The sequence below is a fragment of the Penicillium rubens genome, assembly GCF_028828025.1.
Source record: "Penicillium rubens strain IBT 27055 chromosome Unknown utg000002l_segment0_segment0, whole genome shotgun sequence".
Lineage (NCBI taxonomy): Eukaryota > Fungi > Ascomycota > Eurotiomycetes > Eurotiales > Aspergillaceae > Penicillium > Penicillium rubens.
Window position 1 is genome coordinate 774,935 of NW_026890600.1, and position 21,787 is coordinate 796,721.

General features: G+C 51.3%; 9 protein-coding genes across 9 annotated transcripts; 3 read left to right on the forward strand and 6 right to left on the reverse strand.

The window, feature by feature from the left end:
* Nucleotides 1-457: 457 nt before the first annotated feature.
* N7525_002740 (HIG1 domain-containing protein) lies at nt 458-1,352 on the reverse strand (the record flags this gene model as incomplete). Its single annotated transcript, XM_002559655.1, has 2 exons — nt 458-1,244; nt 1,312-1,352. The coding sequence occupies 2 exons, from the start codon at nt 1,350-1,352 to the stop codon at nt 458-460; spliced, it is 828 nt and encodes a 275-aa protein (XP_002559701.1).
* Nucleotides 1,353-1,783: 431 nt separating this feature from the next.
* N7525_002741 (transcription factor SPN1) lies at nt 1,784-3,283 on the reverse strand (the record flags this gene model as incomplete). The annotated part of the gene is made up of 4 exons (XM_002559654.1): nt 1,784-2,033; nt 2,084-2,562; nt 2,619-2,701; nt 2,773-3,283. 4 exons carry the CDS (start codon nt 3,281-3,283, stop codon nt 1,784-1,786), a joined length of 1,323 nt encoding a protein of 440 aa, XP_002559700.1.
* Nucleotides 3,284-3,718: 435 nt separating this feature from the next.
* Nucleotides 3,719-4,224, forward strand: N7525_002742 (uncharacterized protein; the record flags this gene model as incomplete). Its single annotated transcript, XM_002559653.2, has 4 exons — nt 3,719-3,731; nt 3,797-3,828; nt 3,888-3,954; nt 4,061-4,224. The coding sequence occupies 4 exons, from the start codon at nt 3,719-3,721 to the stop codon at nt 4,096-4,098; spliced, it is 150 nt and encodes a 49-aa protein (XP_002559699.1). The 3' UTR covers nt 4,099-4,224.
* A 727-nt stretch (nt 4,225-4,951) lies between these two features.
* N7525_002743 (putative nucleoporin) lies at nt 4,952-6,379 on the reverse strand (the record flags this gene model as incomplete). The annotated part of the gene is made up of 3 exons (XM_002559652.1): nt 4,952-5,050; nt 5,113-5,765; nt 5,821-6,379. 3 exons carry the CDS (start codon nt 6,377-6,379, stop codon nt 4,952-4,954), a joined length of 1,311 nt encoding a protein of 436 aa, XP_002559698.1.
* A 572-nt stretch (nt 6,380-6,951) lies between these two features.
* On the forward strand, nt 6,952-7,672 carry N7525_002744 (coiled-coil-helix-coiled-coil-helix domain-containing protein; the record flags this gene model as incomplete). The annotated part of the gene is made up of 4 exons (XM_002559651.1): nt 6,952-6,971; nt 7,049-7,276; nt 7,334-7,466; nt 7,574-7,672. 4 exons carry the CDS (start codon nt 6,952-6,954, stop codon nt 7,670-7,672), a joined length of 480 nt encoding a protein of 159 aa, XP_002559697.1.
* A 1,473-nt stretch (nt 7,673-9,145) lies between these two features.
* On the forward strand, nt 9,146-10,851 carry N7525_002745 (glycoside hydrolase family 71 protein; the record flags this gene model as incomplete). Its single annotated transcript, XM_061212422.1, has 2 exons — nt 9,146-9,181; nt 9,250-10,851. 2 exons carry the CDS (start codon nt 9,146-9,148, stop codon nt 10,849-10,851), a joined length of 1,638 nt encoding a protein of 545 aa, XP_061069443.1.
* A 694-nt stretch (nt 10,852-11,545) lies between these two features.
* On the reverse strand, nt 11,546-12,976 carry N7525_002746 (acyl-CoA-binding domain-containing protein; the record flags this gene model as incomplete). Its single annotated transcript, XM_002559649.2, has 4 exons — nt 11,546-12,581; nt 12,646-12,718; nt 12,785-12,898; nt 12,961-12,976. 4 exons carry the CDS (start codon nt 12,974-12,976, stop codon nt 11,546-11,548), a joined length of 1,239 nt encoding a protein of 412 aa, XP_002559695.2.
* Nucleotides 12,977-13,476: 500 nt separating this feature from the next.
* On the reverse strand, nt 13,477-15,051 carry N7525_002747 (putative GABA permease; the record flags this gene model as incomplete). The annotated part of the gene is made up of 1 exon (XM_061212423.1): nt 13,477-15,051. The coding sequence occupies one exon, from the start codon at nt 15,049-15,051 to the stop codon at nt 13,477-13,479; it is 1,575 nt and encodes a 524-aa protein (XP_061069444.1).
* A 1,839-nt stretch (nt 15,052-16,890) lies between these two features.
* On the reverse strand, nt 16,891-21,343 carry N7525_002748 (putative jumonji family transcription factor; the record flags this gene model as incomplete). The annotated part of the gene is made up of 4 exons (XM_002559647.2): nt 16,891-18,742; nt 18,821-20,785; nt 20,844-20,941; nt 21,062-21,343. 4 exons carry the CDS (start codon nt 21,341-21,343, stop codon nt 16,891-16,893), a joined length of 4,197 nt encoding a protein of 1,398 aa, XP_002559693.2.
* Nucleotides 21,344-21,787: the final 444 nt, after the last annotated feature.

Genomic DNA, 21,787 nt, shown 5'->3' on the forward strand with positions numbered 1-21,787 from the left:
ACTATAGGTTCTTATCATTGATTTGGCGTTTCATTTTCATGCCCATCTTCTGCTACATTAGACCGCAAATACCCGTAAATATTACTATGACGTCATTACCGCCGAGAACCAACTTTTTTTTTCTTTTTTTGGTATTCCATTAGAGAGTGGAGAAGGTGAGATAGAGGACACTGCTTATAGAATTATCGTACACGTGGACACAGTAGAACAAATGTCACTTTTCAAAACTGGGAGGACCCTTGAGACATGAACATGAAGACAAACGCTTAAGAAATCGTAGGATATGTACGGGCGATGAAAGCCCAAGCAATCTCATCGCCCCTCCCTTCTATCATTGTTATCCAACAGAGATTCCAGGCTCTCGAGAGGAAGTAGAACGAAAGTGAGCAGCGATGTCTGCACTTGACCTTGATCAATGGCGGTTATGGGGGATGAACAAGAAGCAAGAGAGCTATATCTAGGAGCTCTTCTTGGTCTTGGACTCAGTGTCGTTCGTCTCCGTCTTGGAGTCCTTCTCATTATCACTCTCCTCAGACTTCTCCTCCTTCCCTTCAGCACCAGCAGCCTGCTGCTTCTGATTATCATAGAGAGACTGATGCTTGGAGCTCAAGCGCTCCTCCTCAGCAGCAACCATATCCTTCCAGAGATCACCCTCGTTAGGCTTAGCACCCTGGTGGACAGGCTGCTCATCAGAAACATCCTCAACCTTATCCTTAGCCGCGGCCGCGGCCTTCTTCTTCGAGTCCAGCAATCCACGACCACGACGCTGGTCCGAGATCTCAAAAGCAGCCGAAGCACACAACACACCCAGCGTCAGACCCTGGGCATAAACACGGGCCTGGACAAGCTTCTGCTGGCCGGTAAGACCGGGGATGCGACTGACCAGCGCGAACGAGCCAACCATCGAGGCAACCCAGGTGGCGGTGATGATCTTGTATTTCTCGCGGCGGGCGAAGGCAGCGGCGCGGTCGGTGAAGCTGAGACCGCGCATCTCCTCGGCGCGGAGGCGCTCTTCACGGTTCTCGTACCATTGGTATGCGGCGTTCTGCTCATTCTCGTACTCGCGTGAGGCGTGGTCGGCTGCGATGATACCCGTGAAGGTACCGGAGGATGTCACCAGGAAGGATTTCATGGGCACCGTTAGGTTGCGGATTGTGTGGTAGCGACGTGACGCAAGTAGGACACCTGCTACGCCGCCGGCGAGACCGAGGAGGCCGCCGACTGTGCCGCCTTTGAGGACGGACCTTTCGGGGTTTGTTTCGTCAGTATGGGCTGATCAATAGTCGCTGGAGGGTTGTGGGGGTTTAGTACCTGTAGTGGGCTTCTTCCTGTTCTTTAGTGAGTAACTTCATTGTGTAAAGTAGTGTATTCTGTAAATTGGAATGGAAGAAGAGGGTGGAATGTCCAATATAAAACCAAAAAACCAAAGGCCGGATCGCATGACGTGGGAGCCGCGGGATCTGCTCTTTTTCCGGCGTTGCGCCCCGGCCATTACTCGGTCTTGCACGGAACTGGCTTGCCGACTTGATTTTGGGCTTTTTCTCTATAGATCACTGGCATATTTGAAAATTAGTTGGATTTTTACTTTGATTTACTTTGATTCGTTTCCATAGGGGTTTCAATGGACAAAGTTTCTTGCTTATTCCACTCGGAATGCGAACGTTGACACACTCCCAGATCCCTATTCAATCCCCGATTGATCCCGAAACGCCCAAACACCGCAAAATTATCTCACATAATGGAACTGGCCCATGCCATTTTGAAAAAGAATTTACAGCCGAATCTAGCGACGAGACGCCTTGCGTGCCGCAGCCTGGCGGGCTTGCATCTTGCGGAAACGGTCCTCGCCGCTGGAACCCAAGGGGCGCGCAAACTGAGCCTCGCGCACAGTTGTCTGGCGCGGGACCACAGTATAGCTGACGTTGGTACGATCGACACGAGCACGGTTGAGGAGACGGGGAGGGAGCATCGCGCGGGCGCGGGCTTCGGCTTCGAGCTCCTCGGCGGTGGGAGGAGCGCGCCTGACAACTTTCCTATAGGGGTGTTAGTGGGTGATAGGGCGGCGGTGCAGCAGTGAACATACGTAGGATCATAATCAGCCTCTTGGTAGACCCGCTTCGAATAATCGTCGCTGCGCTGGAGGATTGGTCGTGTCCACTCTGCCAGCAACTTCTCTGCCATTTCCTTGATGCGACGCTCGGTGCGCTTGCTCTTGGTGTAGAAGACAACCACTTTTCCAATACCACTGGCAATCAAAGCATCCTTGTTGATAGGAAGCTTGGTAATGGCGGTCAGTAAGTCGCGCTGAATGTTGTAGGCGGGCATCGACCCATCGTCCAGAGGCTCGAGGAAGAACCGAACAGCTTCCAATAGGTTAATCTCTGGGTCGACCAAGGCGCTGGTGTACTGGTTGCGATTGAGGAGCATGATGACTTCGGGGAGGAGCTTGAGCTTGTGCATAGCTGGTTTGCCTTCTTGGCGGTTGATCGCATCCATTTGCGCGGCGTGGGTCATGCGCTTGCGCATATCCTCGATTTCAGCATCTGCCATAGATTCCAGATCCTAATAGTACAGTCAGTAATCATAGGTGAGCGCGTGTCACCAGACGCAACACGTACAATGCCATCCTGCTTGCGGAAACGTCTCTTTGCCGGCTTCTTCATCGCCTCGTCCATAGCACGGTCGAGGGCGCGGCGGCGTCCTGATAATTGAACCCCAGTTAGTACATATTTTGTGAGACGAAAACCAGTTGCCAGTAAGAGTAGAACATACGGGTCTCCGGGTCAAGAGCCTCCTCATCTGTATCGGGCTTATCCTCGCGCTTCTTGCGATCGCGTCGGCGAGAGCCTTCTTCGTCGCCTCCCTCATCAGCTCGACGGCTCTTCTTCTCGCGACGACCCTCCTTTCGGCGCGGACGACTCTCGCCATCCTCAGTGCGCTTGCGCTTGTGACGACCAATGAGTTTCAAGTTATCTTCATCAATAGCAAGTTGTGGGCGATCCTCGACGTCAACATTCTCTGGGTCGAAGTTGTCGAATTGTGCCTCGTCAACCTCGGACAGGATAGACTCATCGTCTGAAATCTTGTCGTCATCAACTTCGTCGTCCTCGCCGTGTAGCTCATCATCAACATTCTCCGTGGCTTCCTTGTCCTCAGCAGTAGGTTCAGCCAAGTTCTCGCCCTCGTTGTCGTCACCAGCAACCGGGGTTGCGACTTGCTCGGTGACTTCGGGTTCGGGAGAGGCGGCGGGCGAAGCAGCCTTGCGGTCCGGTGAAGCAGACATGGTGGCTCAGATGACAGCAAATTCAAACGGGTAGATTAAGAGCAAAGATTCAAAGGTGTAGAGATCGGTTAGGGGGAAGTATCGCGAACAAGTCACGGTACGTTATCTGCCCAAGTGATCCCGACGCCTCTCCGCAAAGTCAATCGCTGCTCTGCGGATTCGAGCAAGGCAGATAAGATGTTGAGGTAGGGATTAAAGAAGGAAGCTGAGCACAAGCTTCTCATAAAATTAAGTCGACAGAATGCAAGCGGATAGAGAGAGAGAGGGGAGGTAGTGAAGGCAAAACCTCAAGTGAAGGAGAGCGGTGGTCTGTGCTCCCGTGATTTATTTCTCCAGTCCGACTTCCAAGGTTGGGAACATCCTCGCAACATTCAACTCTCACAACATCTACTATCTGAGCTCTCTTTCCCTCATTAATCCTTCATCACATTCAAAATGTTTGCCCCAGGTATGATGCCAATCCCATGCCTCTTGGCGCCTTCGAACTCGAGCTGACAATATAATTCTGTTAAGGCCAAGAACAGATCTCCAAGGAAGAGATTAAGGTCAGCTTCACGCCATGACCTCTGCGCCAAGTGACATCTGATACTAACATATTTTACAGGCTGGTGAGATTGAGGCCAGCCAGACCGTCCAGATGGCTATTGCTGGCGGTTTCCTCCTCTACCTGTGTAAGTCGAGTATCTGGTCCACAAAGCCTCGAAAGAGCAGACAACTCGAGACGAGTCAGAGAAGAGCTCAGTGGATTGAAAGCTAACGTTGTCATCCAACACATAGCCCCCTTCGCCGTTGACTTCGTCCGCAAGTTCCTTTAAGCCGGTTGACCCGTCTTCCGCTCTCTTTCTTGCCCTTCCCGGACTGTAATCGATGAATCGCTGGTTATGATTTCGCGATGACATGCAGGAGAACTGGATAATTGATTTTTTTCCCCCTGTCATAACTTCTTTTCCAGCCAAAATTGGACAGGATTGAGCATGGGCGCCTAACCTCTGGAAAGCTCTTGAAGCTCATCTATTGTACCTTTTGGGTCTGCTGGGTAGTGTCAGTAGGGTGATGTATTATTATTGTGCATATGCTTGTTGTCATTGGTGTTTTGTGAGATATAGAACAAATCAAATTTGAAATTGCAATAAATCAGTCAGTATCAGGGTCATGCCACCTGGGCAGGTTGTGATAAAGTAATGGGCCAACATGGCAGAGCAGAGTAGTTAATGATATATTAGGAGATAGCTTATCCAGAAATAGTAGTAAACATACTACGTACAACAGGGAAAGCAGGGGCTATCAATTTGAACCAGCCTCAACAGTAAGGCTCTAGAAAGAAGGGTGAAAGCAGAATAACTGAATGCCCGGAATAGCGAATGTAGTGATCCAAGGGCGAAGTCAGTTATATCCAAGTACGTGTATGTACATAGCCTCGTTATCATACATAGAGGACATTGATGGATAGTACATGTAGTTAGTACGACTTGGCGAGCAAATCCACTCATTAAAGACACACAAAGTGGAATGTTCAGCAAAGAAATTTGTATTCAGATATGCATTACAATGGCCTGAACCCCAAGAACGCCAGTACCCCGTGACCGTAGACATTAAGTCCAAACATATGAGGAAATGTGAGAGATTGAGATTCGAAATAGCACACAGAAAGTTATAGAGCAAATGCCCTCAATTCCCAATTGCTTTCTCCACCTCGTTGAAGTCGTTCTTGATGGACTCCATCTCCTTCTGGAGATGCTGGATCTGAGAGTGGTAATCATCCAGAATCTGGAGGATATGGTTAGCGATCTCTTCCGGTAGTGAGACTTTATCAGTGCCAAGTAACAAACCTTCTTTGCTGTCTTCAATGTCTGTTCATCAATGTCATCCTCCGCTTGTGTCACATTTACTCCAGCACGATCCATCTCCGCTTGCAGTCGCTTGGAGTGCTCGTGGATGGCCAACATGCGGGCCCAAATTTCTTCAGCGCGGCCATTGAGAGACGGGTCGAAAACGGCACGTTCCAACTCAACAAGCTTCTTCTTCAACTCTTCCTCTGCTTCGTCCATGGCATACCCTCTGTTGCGAAGGATCTGCGTCTTAGCAGCAAGGGAGAGACATCGTTTGCTCAGGATAATGTGCTTCCGCCGGCAGTCAGCGATCTTGACGGAAAGGTTGAGATCGTGCTTCGAGAGAAGTCCGGTCAAGCAATTGTTGATCTCGTGCAGGCGCGACTGCATCATGGTGAGGAAGTCCCTTTGCCGCTGCGCGCGCTTACCGAGGTCCCAGAAGCCCTTTACGAGCACAGGGACATATCCTGGACCTGGTCGCTTGCGCAAAGCCTCCTCCCATTTTGACTCGTCGTCCTCGGGGCCCGGTTGGTAGAAAGGTGCGGCCTCCTCGCCGACATTGTTGTACAGGTAGGCTCGGAAGGGGGAGGTTTGGCTGGGAGGATCCCACTTATCCTTGATTATGGCCACTTGCATAGGGACAGTTCGGTGCACTAGAAAGCGGTCTTGTCAGTAAGACTCCGTAGTAAGATTACACAGTAGACTCACCCCCAGTAATAGCACGGCCGGGGGACCAGAGGCTTGACGACAGAGAAGGCTGCTGCTGCTGGGGCTGTGGCGTTGTCATCGTGTTTTGGCCGAATTGCGATTGCTGCGGTTGCTGCTGGCCCAAGGCATTTGTTTGTTGTTGAGTGTTGGAACCGAGACCCCCAAGTCCTCCTAACGCAGTGGCTGGTTGTTGTGTTTGCTGCTGGCCTCCGAAGAGGCTACCTTGCGGTTTCTGTAGCGAGGACCCGAATGCGCTTCCTTGCTGTTGCTGCTGCGGCTGCCCAAAAGCACTTGAGCCGACGGTATTCTTGGGGTCTTGTGGATTTCCGAATAGCGATCCTGACGGTTTCTGGGGTGCGGCACTTGCGCCGAACGCACTTCCGCCAAATGCACCGGTTGCTCCCGTTCCTGCCGCTGCTGGCTGCTGGGTCTGCCCGCCGAACAGTGTGCCAGTGCTGGGCTGGGTTGTTGCCGGGGCGCCAAAGGGAGAGGGTTTCGATGCTGTGTTGCCGAACAGCGAGGTGTTGGCCTGGGGCTGGGTTCCACCAAAGAGAGACATGATGGGCGATCAAAAAAAAGGCACAAAAAAACCACGATAAAGATAGAGCGCGTCAATGGGTCAATAAAGCACTGGCGCAGCCAGATTAAGAGCGCTGAAGGGAAATAGAAACAAGTCTAAGGCACATAATCCAGGGACCGGGTGCTGGCAGTGGAAGGAGAGAAAGCTGAGGGGTTCTTCGATGGAGCTCGAAGGCCGAGAAAGATGAGAGCCGGAGCTCGATTTGTTTGTGTCACGTGATGGGCCATTGTTCGCAAACAGCTTGAATACATATTGAAAGGAAGATGTGAATAAGTATTGAATTGAATGGGTATATTATTCAATTATATTGTCCTAATAGCTTTTTACTATTGATATCCCCTATAAATAAAGGCAACAATTCACATACGCTGGCTCCCAATACTGCACCTGGGCAACATGCTATGCTGACCTAAGCACAAACCAACGAGCCAATCACCGACGAGCCAAATTTCATTCCACCGCAACCCGCAGCTCTCGACTATCGATCTCCAAGTCTCGTCTCAATTGCACCTCTTTCCCCTCACAGTCTTTCTGACAAGCCACCCGTCGCCATGGCCCAAAGAGATGCTCGGTATGTATCTTGATTCCAATCGCTTTCTCTTTGTCAAGCTCAATGGGAAACGCTAACCTCTATCCCTCCGCGCACAGCTTCAACCAGACTGTCCTGGTGGACACCACGCCCATGCCCGATCACATTCCCAAGGTGGAGGAGGTCGGTGCCACATCTGCGCCCCTGATGAGTGCAGCCTATTTCATTGGAGACCGCTGCAAGGCCTTCAATGACGACTTCATGAAGTGCAAGGACGAGGCCAATGGCCGCGGGGAGATCGACTGCTTGAAGGAGGGCCGGAAGGTGACGCGCTGTGCCGCTAGCGTGTACGTTGTTTCTGTTGTTTATCTTTAAGTTAGGACGGAGATACTGACCCCTCGCAGCATCAAGGACATCAACACCCACTGCCTCGACCAGTTCAAGGCCCACTGGGAGTGTCTCGAGAACAACAACCACCAACTCTGGGAGTGCCGCCGGGCCGAAATGCAGCTTAACAACTGTGTCTTTGACAAATTGGTACGATATATGCCCTCTTACTTTCGATCGTCTTGATCACCTCGCATCCATGGCATCCGCTATCACCCCAGACTGGATCTAACATGCACTTTTCTCGTTTCTTTTAGGGCTTGAAGAAGACCATCCCTGGCACCCCCGAGGGCCAGGTTCCTGTTCACTTGCGCCCCAAGCAAAAATACGCACAGTACCCCGGTCCCCAGTGGTAAACACTGATCGGTTCACTTTGTCCTCTCTAGACTCGCCTTGATTACACCCTCACCTTTCCCTCTCATAATCTGGGCATTGTCTTTTTTCTATATCACTGTTTTATTTGGATGCTCGACCGTAAATCCGGTCTATGTTTGTGTAAATATCTCTTGGCATCATGAATGGTTACATGGTTTTCTGCTCAATCTCCCGATCTCCCTGCCTCACTGTATGGGGCGATATGCTTTCTAACCCATAATGGTTTGCAATGGCATGTTCTCGAGTTGGTAGTAGTACGGACTCAAATGCTGTCCACTGGCTCGAATACCTCCTCGGCTTGGTGCATATGTAGGTAACCATTGCAGTGAATAAGCGAGGCACATTACACTGACATTCCTCGGCGGGGAAAGTTGTATACATTAGTTATTGCTCAGGCTTACCCATGCACCGCAGAGTCTCACCGTGTATATAACATGTCCAGCCATGTTTTCCTTCCGATCTTTGGCTCTGTCCAACTCATCACCACCGTGTATGATGGTTATCGTTATGGGGGCCTGTGGATCTAGCGACCCTCCCCAGCTGGCACCAAGTATTTAATACCACTTTAGGGAGTTCGTGATAGTATACATGGAGGTAGTGGTGTGTAATATTAAGTTCGGGGTTGGGTATATATATACTAGCGGTTTTACTGGCTGCCAATGCATCTACCACCCCTAACAAATCTATGGATAACATTGCTGAGCATGTCAAGCTCTATAATCCTAATAACGTAGCTTTGGGAAGATCTCATCTAATGATATCGTGTCTCTCAAAATACCGATCTGGACTGGACAATTTTCCGGCCTGATACAAGGCTTAGCATCAACCGTTCTGCAGAGTCTGGATTAAAATGACAAATTGTTACATTCTATAATCCGAAGAAGTCCATAATGATCATCATCCTTCACCTGACTCGATTGCAGGGGTTTGGCTTGCTGGTCAATGTGTGTAATTGAGCCCTAATTCCGGCCTTCCGATATACTACCTGGTGTAACTATGCCTTCGAGATAATCCGAAACATATCTACGTACTGTTTTATCGAGATTGAAGAGTCCTCTTGTCACAGCATGGGTTAGCGGCGTTAGCTATTGAAGTACATCTGGGGTATTTCAGAATATAGAAAGCCAGTATAGACCCCGAGTATGAAGACCCAAGGCAAGGGGAAAGTACAAAGAGAAAGGCCAAGAGAGGGCAAGAGTACGCTTAGATCCCGATGTACGAATAACGGACCTCCGGCATCTATCTATAGACATCTCGAGAGGGATAGATGCAGGTATCAAACTCTTCACCATATTCTGTGCGTGTGCAACAGGAAAACTAGTACATAGATAATTTATACAAAAGCCGCTCTTATCTCTTCAACGGCTCTCTCTATTGAAGTGCTACTTACCTCTATAGTCTGAGCCGCAAACGCAGGTTGACATGAAGTCGACAATATTCTTGATTCTATCATTATGGAGGAGCGTCCATCACGTCCAAGCAACGGCCGTGTTCGCTCACTTCATGGTAAAGCCTTCCAACAACGATCCATATCTCTGCTAACCTCCACCAACTCCAGGTATACAACTCGGAAAACTTCACAGTGTATGACTGGGAAATCAACATTGCAGAAGCACAAAAGGCCCACATCGACGCCTTTGCCCTAAACATCGCATACAACTTCCCAACCAACAACCGCTCTCTAGCAAACGCATTCACCGCCGCAAACGCCCTAAACTTCCAACTCCTCTTCTCATTCGACTACGTAGGCAACGGCGCCTGGCCAGAAGGCGAAGTGATCGGCCTACTTAGGAAATACGCAAACAACCCAGCCTACTACCAACACGACGGCAAACCCTTCGTCTCCACCTTCGAAGGCTCCTCCAACGCCACAGACTGGGCCACGATCAAAAAGTACGTAGACTGCTTCTTCGTACCGGGCTGGTCCGCCCTAGGCGCAAAGGAAGCCCTCGCCGTCGCCCCAGGCGTTCCAGACGGACTATTCTCCTGGGCCGCATGGCCCGAAGGCCCAGCCCCGATGGAAACCTACATCGACTCAACGTACATGCAGTGGCTCAAAGACACCGGCGAGCTACCGTACATGATGCCCGTCTCGCCGTGGTTCTACACGAACCTGCCCGGCTACGGCAAGAACTGGATCTGGAACGGCGATAACCTGTGGTACGATCGGTGGCAGCAAGTGATAGCGCTCAAGCCGGACTTTGTGGAGATCATCTCGTGGAACGACTACGGCGAATCGCACTACATTGGCCCGCTGCATGAGGGTGCGTATGCGACTTTCGAGATCGGAAAGGCTAGCTACAACTACGCCTCTGGACATCCCCATGATGGCTGGCGCGATTTCTTGCCTTTCATCATCGATGTCTATAAGGGTGCCAGGGCGAATGTTACTACCGAGGGCGTTACTGCTTGGTTCCGTCAGGCGCCTGGGACGGCTTGTAAAAATGGTGGCACTACGGGTAATACAGAGACACACGGGCAGGAGGTGTTCCCGCCTACGGAGGTCTTGAAGGATGAGGTGTATTACTCTGCGCTTCTGCGGTCTGCTGTGGATGTGGATGTGTCGGTTGATATTGGTGGTGTTGTGCAAGACGGGAAATGGAAGAATAAACCACATGGTCCAGTGGGTCTTTATCATGGCAGTGTGCCGTTCGACGGTAATACTGGACAAGTTGTCGTGACGGTGTCTCGTCGGGGAAAGACCATCGCTGAGATGCGGGGTGCATCGATCTCGGACTCGTGCCTGGAAGATATCCAGAACTGGAATGCCTGGGTTGGCACCGACTTTGCTAATAAGACAACTTCTCGTCGTCCGCCGCCTTCGCCGACTCCAACTGCGGTTTCTGCGGCTTCGGCTCTTTTGGCACTGGGGAGGATTCCGTTTGCCATTATCTTTATGGCCTTACTTGCAAATATGGTGGCTGCGACGGCGACGCCTGTTCAGCATGAGAAATTGATTTTGACTGTCCCGATCTCGGATGTTTCTCCATCGGTCTATAGTGCAGGTACCGACAATGGCGATCTTGGAAGCCTATATAGCTATGGCACTACCTTTGGGTTATATCCAATCAACGGCTATACCTGCACAACGACAGCGGATGCTCCAGTTACGCCTTTCATCTCAACCGGTGCCACGGCTTTCGCATATGACGCATCTTAGAACTTGGACTGGTCTTGAAAGCAGCGGTAGTATTGGGCTTACGGTGGTAGGTATGTGCGATGGACATCTTGATTATCACTGCATGATATATGTCGAATAATACTGGCGTTATAAGATACGGAGAACCGCATCGATAGATATATCGAAGGTGACCGTTAGTTATTTCCTAAGGCTTTGAATTGTTACCGAATCTATGTAATCCCTTAATGAAAGAGAAGAGCAATATCATGAATAACTGGGCCAAACTCCCATGACTTCTAATAGGGCATATAGATAGACATGCTAAATTATCAAAAGAAAAACAGCAGACATGGTATACATCTTCATCTAACCCTGAAATCTAAGCCTCCATAGAACCATAGCAGCACATCATCTAGACTGGTGCCTGCATCTATCAATAACTGGATATAACTAGCCTGCCACCTTAAGACACAACATGTACCATAGACCCAAGAAAAGAAAAAGACAACAGAAGAAAAGGAGGAGGGAACCCCGAAACCTGAAATTGAAACCCATATATACTGGACAAAAGAAAAGAGGAATAGACACAAGAAAGTAAACCAAGTGATGTGGGAATAGACAAGGAAGTGCAAGCAATGCCAGTAAAATGCAGCAAAATGAGGCAAAAGAAAAGAAAAGAAAAGAAGAGGAGAAGAGAAAGACCACAACCACAACCACAGCCTTAAAACCCCTCCTATGGCAAGATAGGCATATCCACGATCTTCAGGAGCTTCAACTTCCCAAGCCTCACCTTAACCGCTGCCCAGCCCGTCTTAAGTCGATGCTCAACACGACGATCCCCCCTCAACCGCATCCAGATAAGCAGCATGCCCAGCATAGCAATATCAACCACGATCTGACGCACAGCAACCCAAATCATCCACTTCAACCACGCGAACAGACCAGACCGACGACGCTGCGCAACAGACCGAGCTTCCATCTGCTCTCGCACAGCAGCAACCTCAGCCGTCATTTTCGTCAAGGCCTGCTCGACACGGCGGCGCCAGCGACTGTCTTTCCGGGGTTGATCTGAATGGGAATCTCGATGCGGCAGACCATTCCCACTGCTGTCTATACTAATACCAGAAGCAGGGTTGCGTCGATGTTTGGGACGGTGATGTGAGGAGACGTCGGTATGTGTATGTGTGTTGGAGACGGAGTTGGTATGATCGGGGTCATCGTCGTCGTGGTCGTCTTGATCTCGTTCTTCGTATAAGCTATCACGAGCTTCCTCAAACTCCTCAGAATCCTCATCCTCATCCTCATTATGTCTTCCTCCCTCCTCGTTATTTTCCACAGACCCCCTCCGTCGCCGATAATATTCTTCTTCCTCCGGCTGGCTCACAGGACTAAGAACCCGTAATCTCGAATCCCGATCCCGCCGACTGGTATCATCCCGTCGAGCAGGACGGTCGTAGTCCTCCTGCGCCAATCGACTCCCAATACTCCCGTACGCACTGCGCGATAAGGGCGGGACACCGACTGCATTCAGCGGGCTGGAACCGGACGACGAGGCGGCGTTGAACTTGATCTGGTCCCAGACGAACTCGAGCTCCGCGACTAGCTCACATGCTTCGGGTGTCTGGGAGGCGTATTCGTGCATGGTGTTGATGAGCGTCGAGATGTATCGCCGTTTGGCTTCGGTGCGCGACAAGTCGCGCTGCGCGTACCATGCATCCCTAGCCAAGACATTGTAAGCGTGGTGGTCGGATGCAGAGACGGAGAAGAAGCTGTGTTTCATAGACCGGGCAAGATCCACATCAAGATCTCCTTCCCCGCGCGTTTCGGACATACCATTTCTCGCACTCCGCGTGCACCTCTGGCGTGTTCCCAATCGGTCGATCCATTACTCCCTCCACGTCCCCCTCTGACCGAATATTAGTCCCTCTGGTTCCGGTTTCACATTGTGTTTCCCGGTGTTGTGGGCACTCACCCATACTCTGTTTATACAAGCCATATAGGGCCAACCGCTCGGCAGCGGGAGGTCGCGCGGTGCCGGTCCGGGGAATCCTCTTAACGGTATTGAGGGCATGAACAAAGACTCGATCTGGGATGGCGGGTGTCAGTGAGATCCAAATGCATGACGCAGGGCGCAATCTGCACACGCACCTACAGAGTCCGACATGACGCGATAAGCGGTCCGGTTTGCCCTGTCTTCATGGGAGCGGGGTTGGGCATCGGCTTGCGCGGGTCCTCATGGGGAGCGTATAAAGCTGGAGATAGGAATTTGGGGATATAGCGATGATTGTTTTTGGCGGAGAGATGCTGGAAGGGTGGTGTTTTGGGGAATTGGGATTGAATGTGGTTTCCGATAGGAGATTGGAGATTCCCGAGGTCCCCTGTGGTCTGATTGTGATCTTCCCCGGAATGCTGTCTTCTTTACTTTCCCCAGATTGAAAAGATTTACTCCAATCAAAATGTGGGAAGAAAGCCAGGAGATTATCTGGAGATGGCGTGTGTTGGACCGCGGCTCTCGGCGATCGTCAGGGCACCTGTGATTGTCGGCGAAATTACATTCAAACACTGGAGGATAAGGAGGATAATTGTAGTATAAGTTGAATTGTTTTTTGATATTATTTCTTAAACATACAAATAGCAATATAATATAAAAGAATGTAAAACTCCCTACTCGCTCGGCAACTTCTTCATCGTCTCCAACGGTTTCTCCGCATCCACGGGCGTCCCCGTCATAAGCTCCGTGGCTGCGCGGGCCTCGTCACCACTGATAGGAGGTCCAGTAAAGTGCTTACGCGCATAAACGAAGTACCAAAAGATACTAATACCAGCAAATCCAGCGAAAACAACACTGGCATAGTTCATAGACTCCGGGGTAACAGGCAAGGTAACAGGCATACAGAAGAGAGCGACAGCCAGAACGATCCAGGCAATAGTAACGCAGTTAATGGCGAATCCAAAGCGACCGAGGGAAAACGAGGAACTTTTCACATCACGACGGCCCCGAACCAAAGAAATCAAAATCGGGAGACCATACGAGGTCGACAGACAGATAGTAGCCACGCCAGTGAAGGAGTTGAACGCAGCCGTGGAACCGAAATAGATCAGTCCCAGCAAGCCATCCACGACCGCCGAGAGCACTACAGCCCACACAGGTACATCCAACTTCTTGTTCACCCGACGCCAGAGCTTGAAGCCCGGAATGGCGCCGTCGCGCGCGAATGCATACGTGCAGCGACTGGCAGCCGTGAGGGACCCGATGCCGGCGAACAGCATGATGCCCAGAACTAGGAAGAGCAAGCCGAAGCCACCGCCCGCTGAACCAGTCACCGTCTTAAAGAGCAGGCCGATCGGCTGGCCGCTGGCTACTTCGCGCAGCATCTGAACGTTGGGCATCACGAATAAAATCGGAATCAGGTAGAACAGACCAGTGATGCCAGCAGCCACCACAGATAACACGATTGCCTTGGGTACCTCGCGGTGTGGGTTCTGCACCTCTTCGCACATGGCAGCGACCATTCCGTAGCCTGTCAGGGTGTATGCTGCCTGCAGCAAACCCACGAAGAAGGCCCATCCATCGGGCCAGCCGCTGGTGGAGGCGTCATAGTGGGCGAAGACAAATTCAGCGTCTCGGCGGTTGTCAGCCATTGTCAAGAGCGTGACGAGGATTACGATGACGCTGCCTGCTGTCCAGAAGATGCAGACTTTGTTGATGAGATCGAGATAGCGCGATAAGAAGATGTTGACTAGGGCGCAGAAGAGCATGACTGCCCAGAACATCAATACGGTCTGCCACGCATTGGCAACGAAGGACTCGTCGAAGATGGAGATGGCGCTGAGGATCAGCTGGCCACCGGAGAAGATGATGCTCAGTGTGACGGTCCAATTGCCGACGAGGGTTAGCCATCCGTCGATGAAGGACATCAATGGTGCCCAGCGGCGCGTTGAGAGCATCGCGCTCCAGTAGTACACGCCTCCTGCTGTTGGGTATACGGCGCAGATCTCGGCGAGAGAGGCGGCGATAGCAATTGAGATCAGAGAAACGAAGACCCAACCCCAGATTATGGTGACGGATAGACCGTCGGCGAGGGTGATGTAGAGAGTTGTGCTCAGTCCGAAGGGGGCTGCCATGATAGCAAAGGATAAGCCGAGGATGCTCAGCATGCTCAGGTTTCGTGGTAATTCACTCTTGTAGCCCATACGGGCCAATGCCTCATCGGCGGAGGCATCCTGGGAATTTCGCATGGTGAATGTATTGGGGAGTCCCGAAGTTACCTGGATAAGTGATACCTTTAGGTATATTATATCTAAGACAGGCTTAACCCCGCATGGAAGACATGGCGCGGTCCGGGACCGCGCACTAACAAGGTTTTGATGAGGCGAAAAGGGATTATCCGAATTGAACGAATGACATTCTTCTACGGAATAGGCTTATCGTTGTTTTATATCTCGAGGTACTACTGACTGGGCGAAAGATCTTGTGACCTAATAGTATAATACGATAAGACACGGCATTTTGACCCACTTGAGATTCTCCTATTCACTTGATCAATTCTCTCAGATATCAAGGAAGACATTAAAATAGTATTCAGTCTATATCACGTGGGAATGGCAGGGGATACCTGCCATTGAGTTCTTGAGTTCAAGATCAGCCTGCATCAGATCCCTTGACGGAAACATGCGGAGTACACTATGAAGTAAGGAGTAGCATATCTAACTTACGGAATACTTAGCCGAAGACATAAGTACCTACATATGTAATTAAATGCCTCTAATAACGGAGTACATACATCTGAGCAATGTAATCTCATTATAACCAACCCAAGACACCGCTACATAACATAAGGCAGAGATCCCCAGTAGGAACCGAACACGTTTGACATCATACGATCTGCAGCGGGGTTCCGTGCCAAACTATATATTACATAGCGAACACTGTAGCCATGAGCGCGGCAAGATCAAGAACCCTAATGGGAAGAGAACAAATTTGCAGGACAGCCAATACTCCCTACATGTCCTCTGTACTCCGTACACGGCTCGTTAACGAATTGACTGCACCTTACTCCAGATGTCCGTATATGGCCTACCAATCTACGAGGAAAGCTAAGTTTACAAATGCGGGGGCTGGGATGAGGATACGGGTTGGTGCTGTGGGGGTGAGTGGACACTTGAAAATCCAACCGATTTGGCTGAAGAGGGAAGTGGTGGCTGGGTCTCAAGGAGAATACTTAGGAACACGAGAAATCTACTTAGGTTACGGAGTACTCAAATACGGTCTACACTCGAGAATAATATTTGAATGATTCATTGCACACATACATCAAGGTCACGCGAGGTGACGGCTGCCACATCAGGAACATGCTGCGAAGACTCCACCGATGATCCAGGGAGACCGAGCAATCGATGAGCGCCAGGATGGATATATCAACAGGGAAGGATGGGGGGATTAGATCAAAGGTGAAATCCAGGTCCACACCCTTCCTTCAGAATTTGTAGGGCAGGGTAAAGGGGGGTATCAAAGGTGTAAAGCACAAATGTCATCCAGTGATCTCGCTGGGGTGAAGAAAAGGAATTTTTTTCTTGTTTGATGAGATATCTAATAGAACAAAGGGGGAGATCAGTGGGGGGAGGGGGAGGGGGACGGGGGAAGAGTATGGGCGAAAGTAGGCCGTAAGTGTTGAAAGAGGCGAGAGAGAAAGATGGTGATGGGAAAAGGCTGGAATTTTTCGGCCGCAAAGGAACCGTGCAAGTTGAACTCCGTCTATATGACCATGCAAGTAGTCAAGTAGGTCAGTCGGGCCGCCTTTTCCGAGAAGTCGCGCCTTGGAAAATAATGATCGAAAAGAAATGAAAATGCGCTGAGTCGTGACCAGCCAGCTAGTGCCAACTCCAAATCGTAAAAGAAACATGACCGTGGTGATGGAACGATCGTCAATCGAGGTCGGATGAAAAATCAGGAAAACGCCCATTCATGCAGTGTCGTCAGTCCGGTGAAGTCGTTACATGAAATGCAAGTACAGTCGCAGAGGCAAACGCGAGTTAGAAAGGTCAGAAAGGTGACGAGGCCAGTGACGAGACCAACATCTATGGACTTAGTCCAAGGTCATCATTCATGTCGGGCCCAAAGCCTGCCATATCGACGGAGTGCAAGGATCCGGGCCCCTTGCCCAGGGAGATGTCGGAGGATGCATAGTCATGTTTGAGTCGGTCGTGTGGTCCGAAGAGATGTGGTCCGAAGAATGGTCGGTTCTCGTCATTGGGAGTGTTGCCATCCCCGCCGACCCACGGCCCGTTCTGCCAGAAGCGGGTATTCGCTTGCTGATCTCCGAACAAATCGTGATGGTCGGGATGAGGGTCTGGGCCATGGATGGGGAACTCATTCGGCGACTGGAATCGTAGATGCGACCGACCGAAACTGGAGCATGGAGAATCTGCGTGGAGCGGCATGTCTAGACCGGAGAGAAGGGGAGGATCCTCCACCGGGGTGATGTCAATTGTCGGATTTTCCGTTTGCTTTGCCAGAGCCGCCGACAGCCGGAGATTTGATGATGAACTTTGCCGGCTGTGACTAGCCGACCGCTCAATTGCACGCTGCACGAAGCTACCACAGGTCTTCAGTATTTTTTCTTGATGCTCCTGTGGAAGACTGTTGAAGTAATCGTTCGCCAGTGATGGCTTGGGCGGGTCATCTGCCGCAGGAACCAAACCGTAGGTAGTCTTGGCATATTCAGAGAGACCTGACGGCATGTTGTAAGGAGACTGATAGACATTGGGTGCCAGCGACCGCTGCTGATCAAGGTAGGCATATTTTCCGGGCATCTTAGCAGCGGCCACGCTACCTCGATCAACCGTCTCCTGCTTGATACCCTCCGACTCCTTCTTCTGAATTACATCCAGTCGCTCCCGGTGGCTGACCAGCGAGAACCGGAGCATTTGAAGGAGTCGAGTGACCTCCTCCGACCGCATGTTCAGAGTCTGAGGCGGCAGCAAGGTCCCATCCGCAGCCCGAGGTTGAACCCGTTGCTGAGCCATGGCCAGCTCCAGCTTCTCGAGGCCATTGGCGGGTGGTATTGAGCCCATCGGACCCAACAGGGTCTCTACCACCAATTCGGGGCTGACGATAGTGTATCCGGCAAAAACATTGGCGTGGTCGGTAATCTGTGCTAGCCGCCGGCGAGCAATGAGTTCTCGGACATTGGCAAAAGTATTGGTGGATGGGAGGTGATGCTGCTGCTGAGCGTGCGACTTGACGACCGAAGGATAGGGGGCATGACGTGCAGACTGATTGGGTAGGGTTCGAAAGGCCGACGGCATCGCAGGAGCACCAGCAGCAGCACCGGCAACAGGGACAGAAGGAGGGGGAGGGGCGAGGTGCAAGGCAGAAGAGGGCGGTCGGGATTGTAGGTGAGGGGTGTTGACATTCGGGTGAGAGTAAATATTTTGCTGGTTCTGCTGATTTGGCTGGTTCAGGTTTCGCTGGTAGGGAGGGGCAGGGGCGGTGGCAGCATAATGAAAGTGGTGGGGTGAGATCTTCGATGCACGAGCGCTGACACTCATGCCAAGCGACTTGACGCTGTCCAGGAAATTGGCCCGAGGGTTGTGGATGGACACGCTAGGGTTGTGCGTATACTGTGCCCTACTTTCGGTGGACTGCATGCCCAAATAATACCACATCTGCTCACCCTGAAGGTTGACCGTACTGAGTGGGGCGAATTGATTCCTAGTTCCATCCACTGTTTCGAATTCGGCCCACTGATAGGGAGATCGTGAATCACCGAATGCACTACCTGCCGCCGGTACCGCTGATTCTAACTCTTTTCGCTGTTCGGGTTTTCGCGCTAGGTGGGCTGGGAGGGGTTGGATTCCTAGTGCGAGGGGTGTGAAATTGCTCTTGCGAACAACGAGCATCCAGCGATAAGGCATTTCAATCACATCCCTGTAGATTTGTTAGTGGGAGGGGATAAAAAATAGAGGGATTTTTTTTTTTTTTGGAAGGAAAAAAAAAACAACTTACCCTCTTGGGAGCACCTTGAGCAAAAGACTCCGCTCCGAGGGCCGATTTTCAAGAACAATGGCGCCATTAATCTCCTTGTCGGCTTGGAATTGGATCAAATTCCCTTGCACCAAACGACGAGCCGATTCGATTACCCGACGGTCCACATCGGATGATTCACCCAGGACTCCATTGGGCCGCTTCTGACGATGGAATTTGCATTTCAAGTCCACACTCGGAACTGAGTATTGAGTACCATCATCGGCAATCACAGCAATCGCACCGTGTTCAACTTGAACACCTGCCAAAAGGGCGCATGTTGCATGATAAGCGCGCGTGCATTTTCCGAAGTTACACTGGAAGCAGGCACCGCGGACTTCGCGGCAAAAGAGACATTTTAGGCCCAGGCGAGCCTTGGGGATCTTGTCAATGTCACACACAACTTCCGTACCAGACGCGTCACGGAGAATCGTGGTCTCTTCAATGAATGCGGCACACCGTCTATGCGCATGCCCTTTACCATCTTCGGTCGGAAGAAGGTCCTCATAGTCCAGATTGTTAGGGCATAGCAAACACGGGAGCTTCCGTGGTCCTTCGGGGTGGAGTTTGGGTCGTTTGGTGTTCGGCCCGTCATCCGGATTCTTCCGCTTTCGGCCACGAGTGGACGTCTTCTCGGGCACACTACGTGGTGGTGTAAGAAGATCTGAAGCACCTTCGAATCCATCAAATTCGCTTTCGAATCCACCATAGTACTCAGGTGTGCTCTCGCCACGTAGCTTGCGTTCAATCTCGTCCACATCGATCCAGACACTGTCTGCTTCGCAGTTGCACTTTTTAGCGATACGAGCATAGTCTAACCATTGCTCGGTCGCGAAGTTGACTGACTCGGCGCAATTGTATCCGATGTTATATCCAGAGTGGTATCCGTAAGGGAACGTAATGACGAACTCCCCCTCGTAATGAACCAATCGGTTAACGGTGATCCCGTATTGTGATTTGAGAAGGCTAGGCGAGACGAGATAGGTCTTGTGCCGAAGGAATTGATCGCAGTTCTTCGCATCGCTCGACCAGATGCTGCGCATGGCCTGTTCAAAGCGAGGTGCATCTTCTTGGGAGATGCTGTACCACTGCTTGGGGGCACCGAAGTGGATGTAGTTGATGCTGTACAGGTCTACATCCTCGAGATGCCAAGCAAAGGTAGCCTTCCACATGCCCATGTAGAGATAAGCGGTATTGACGCCGGGAACTTTCTGTCCTAGAACGTCAAGCAGATTAGGCAATTTGGCGACATTCCAGGTTTCCGTAGAATCTTCGAAGAGTGAACCGGGCATGTCGGCTCCGTACATCGGGTTGTTATACATGAGCGACTTCCAGTAATTAGTCTCAAGCTCCTCGCATCTTTCTGCGGTGTAATCTTCATGATCGTGGATCCTGTAATCAAATCCTGTGTATGCCTCCTCGTCGACTTGATCCGTAGCATCGCCTCGGTTGTTCTTTCGGCGTGAGGTCACGGACTTGGGCTGTCGTCCCTTTGGCTTTGTGGTAGGTAGGGACTCGCCTTCACTCAAGTCCTCGGTCTTGGGCTGCACGGGGTTGGTCTCAGGTGACACAGGCGTCGGAGGACCCTCCAGTCTGGACTTTTCAGCGTCATCTGCAGGGGGTTCCTCTTTGACCTTGACCTGATTTGCCCGCTTAGGTGGACGGCCAGGCCGGCGCTTCTGACCCTCGGGGCGGGCAGACGGGGGTCGTGGTGTCGGGGCGGCACGGTTAACGCGTTCTTGGTTTCGGCGTCTCTCTCCTCGGCGAGCGGGGGGTTGGTGGCTGCTTTCTTCACATAGACCCTTCCATTGAGGAAGATTGTACGAGCGTTGACGTTCGATGTTGGCTTGGGTGTATGTACCGTGGGATCCGTGGAACTCTTGCATGATGGGGTTCTTCACCCGAATTTTCTTTACTGCCTCGTCCAGCGGTGGAAGAGACTCGGACCTGAAAGGACAACGTCCATGAGCACAGCCATCCGGATCGGTCAGAATTTTATACTCACCATTCTTTCGGAGGAACAACTTTCACGATGCCTGCCTGCATTCCATATTTATCGATTTTGTTGATGAAGCCCTGGAAGTCTCGGAATTGGTCCATTGTCTAAAACCATACCGGTCAGCCTGACTCTAAAAGGTGTAGGCTTCTCTGCCCAGTCTGCCGTAGCAGGCGAAATCTCGAACGCCGGGCCATCGGCAGCCCGGGAATTTGCATGGTACTCACCGGCTTGAAGACAGGAATCTTGCCGCCGCCATAGTAATGATCGGGTTCAATCTCTTCAACTTCCTCGGCCTTCTCCTCCACTTCCTCCTGCTTGATCTTGATTGTATCGGGTACCGGGGCAGATTGGTGGTCAAGCTCGAGGTCAGATAATTCGGAGGGGACGCCTTCAGGCGCTTCCTTCTTGCCGTTGGCACTGTGCGGCGGAGTGATAGAGACGGATTCGACGACAGGTTCGCCTCCGAGAGAGTCGCGCTGCGACTGATCGAGCGCAGTCGCCATCATCGAGGGCAACAAAGGTTGGGGAAACGGTTGATCGGATGGTAGTTGCCGTCGTCGGATAGTGCGACCGCTGATCGACGGCGAGAAGGGAGTATTTCCCAGCGGTCGGGGAAATTGGGAGCAGGCGCTGCGGCCGAGCGAAAGGAAGTGCGGTGAGGTTGAGGTCAGAGGGCACCAGTATTGGTGTATGAAGGTTGTTGGTACACTCAAGGAGTGTACGGAGTACAGCGGAGGTAGTCGAAAACGATTGCGATAAGCTTTTCGGATGATTGTTTTTGCCTAAACTGAACGAAAACGCCAGATGTCTTAGTCAAAGTCACCTGTGGAAAACAAGAATTTATGAGGGTAAAAGGTGCCAGTGACTGGTAGGTGCAGGTGTAGTCAGAGGAAACCCTTAAAGCAAGAGCAGTGCTGGGTACTCCATGGAAAAGGTAGGAGTGCAGCAGT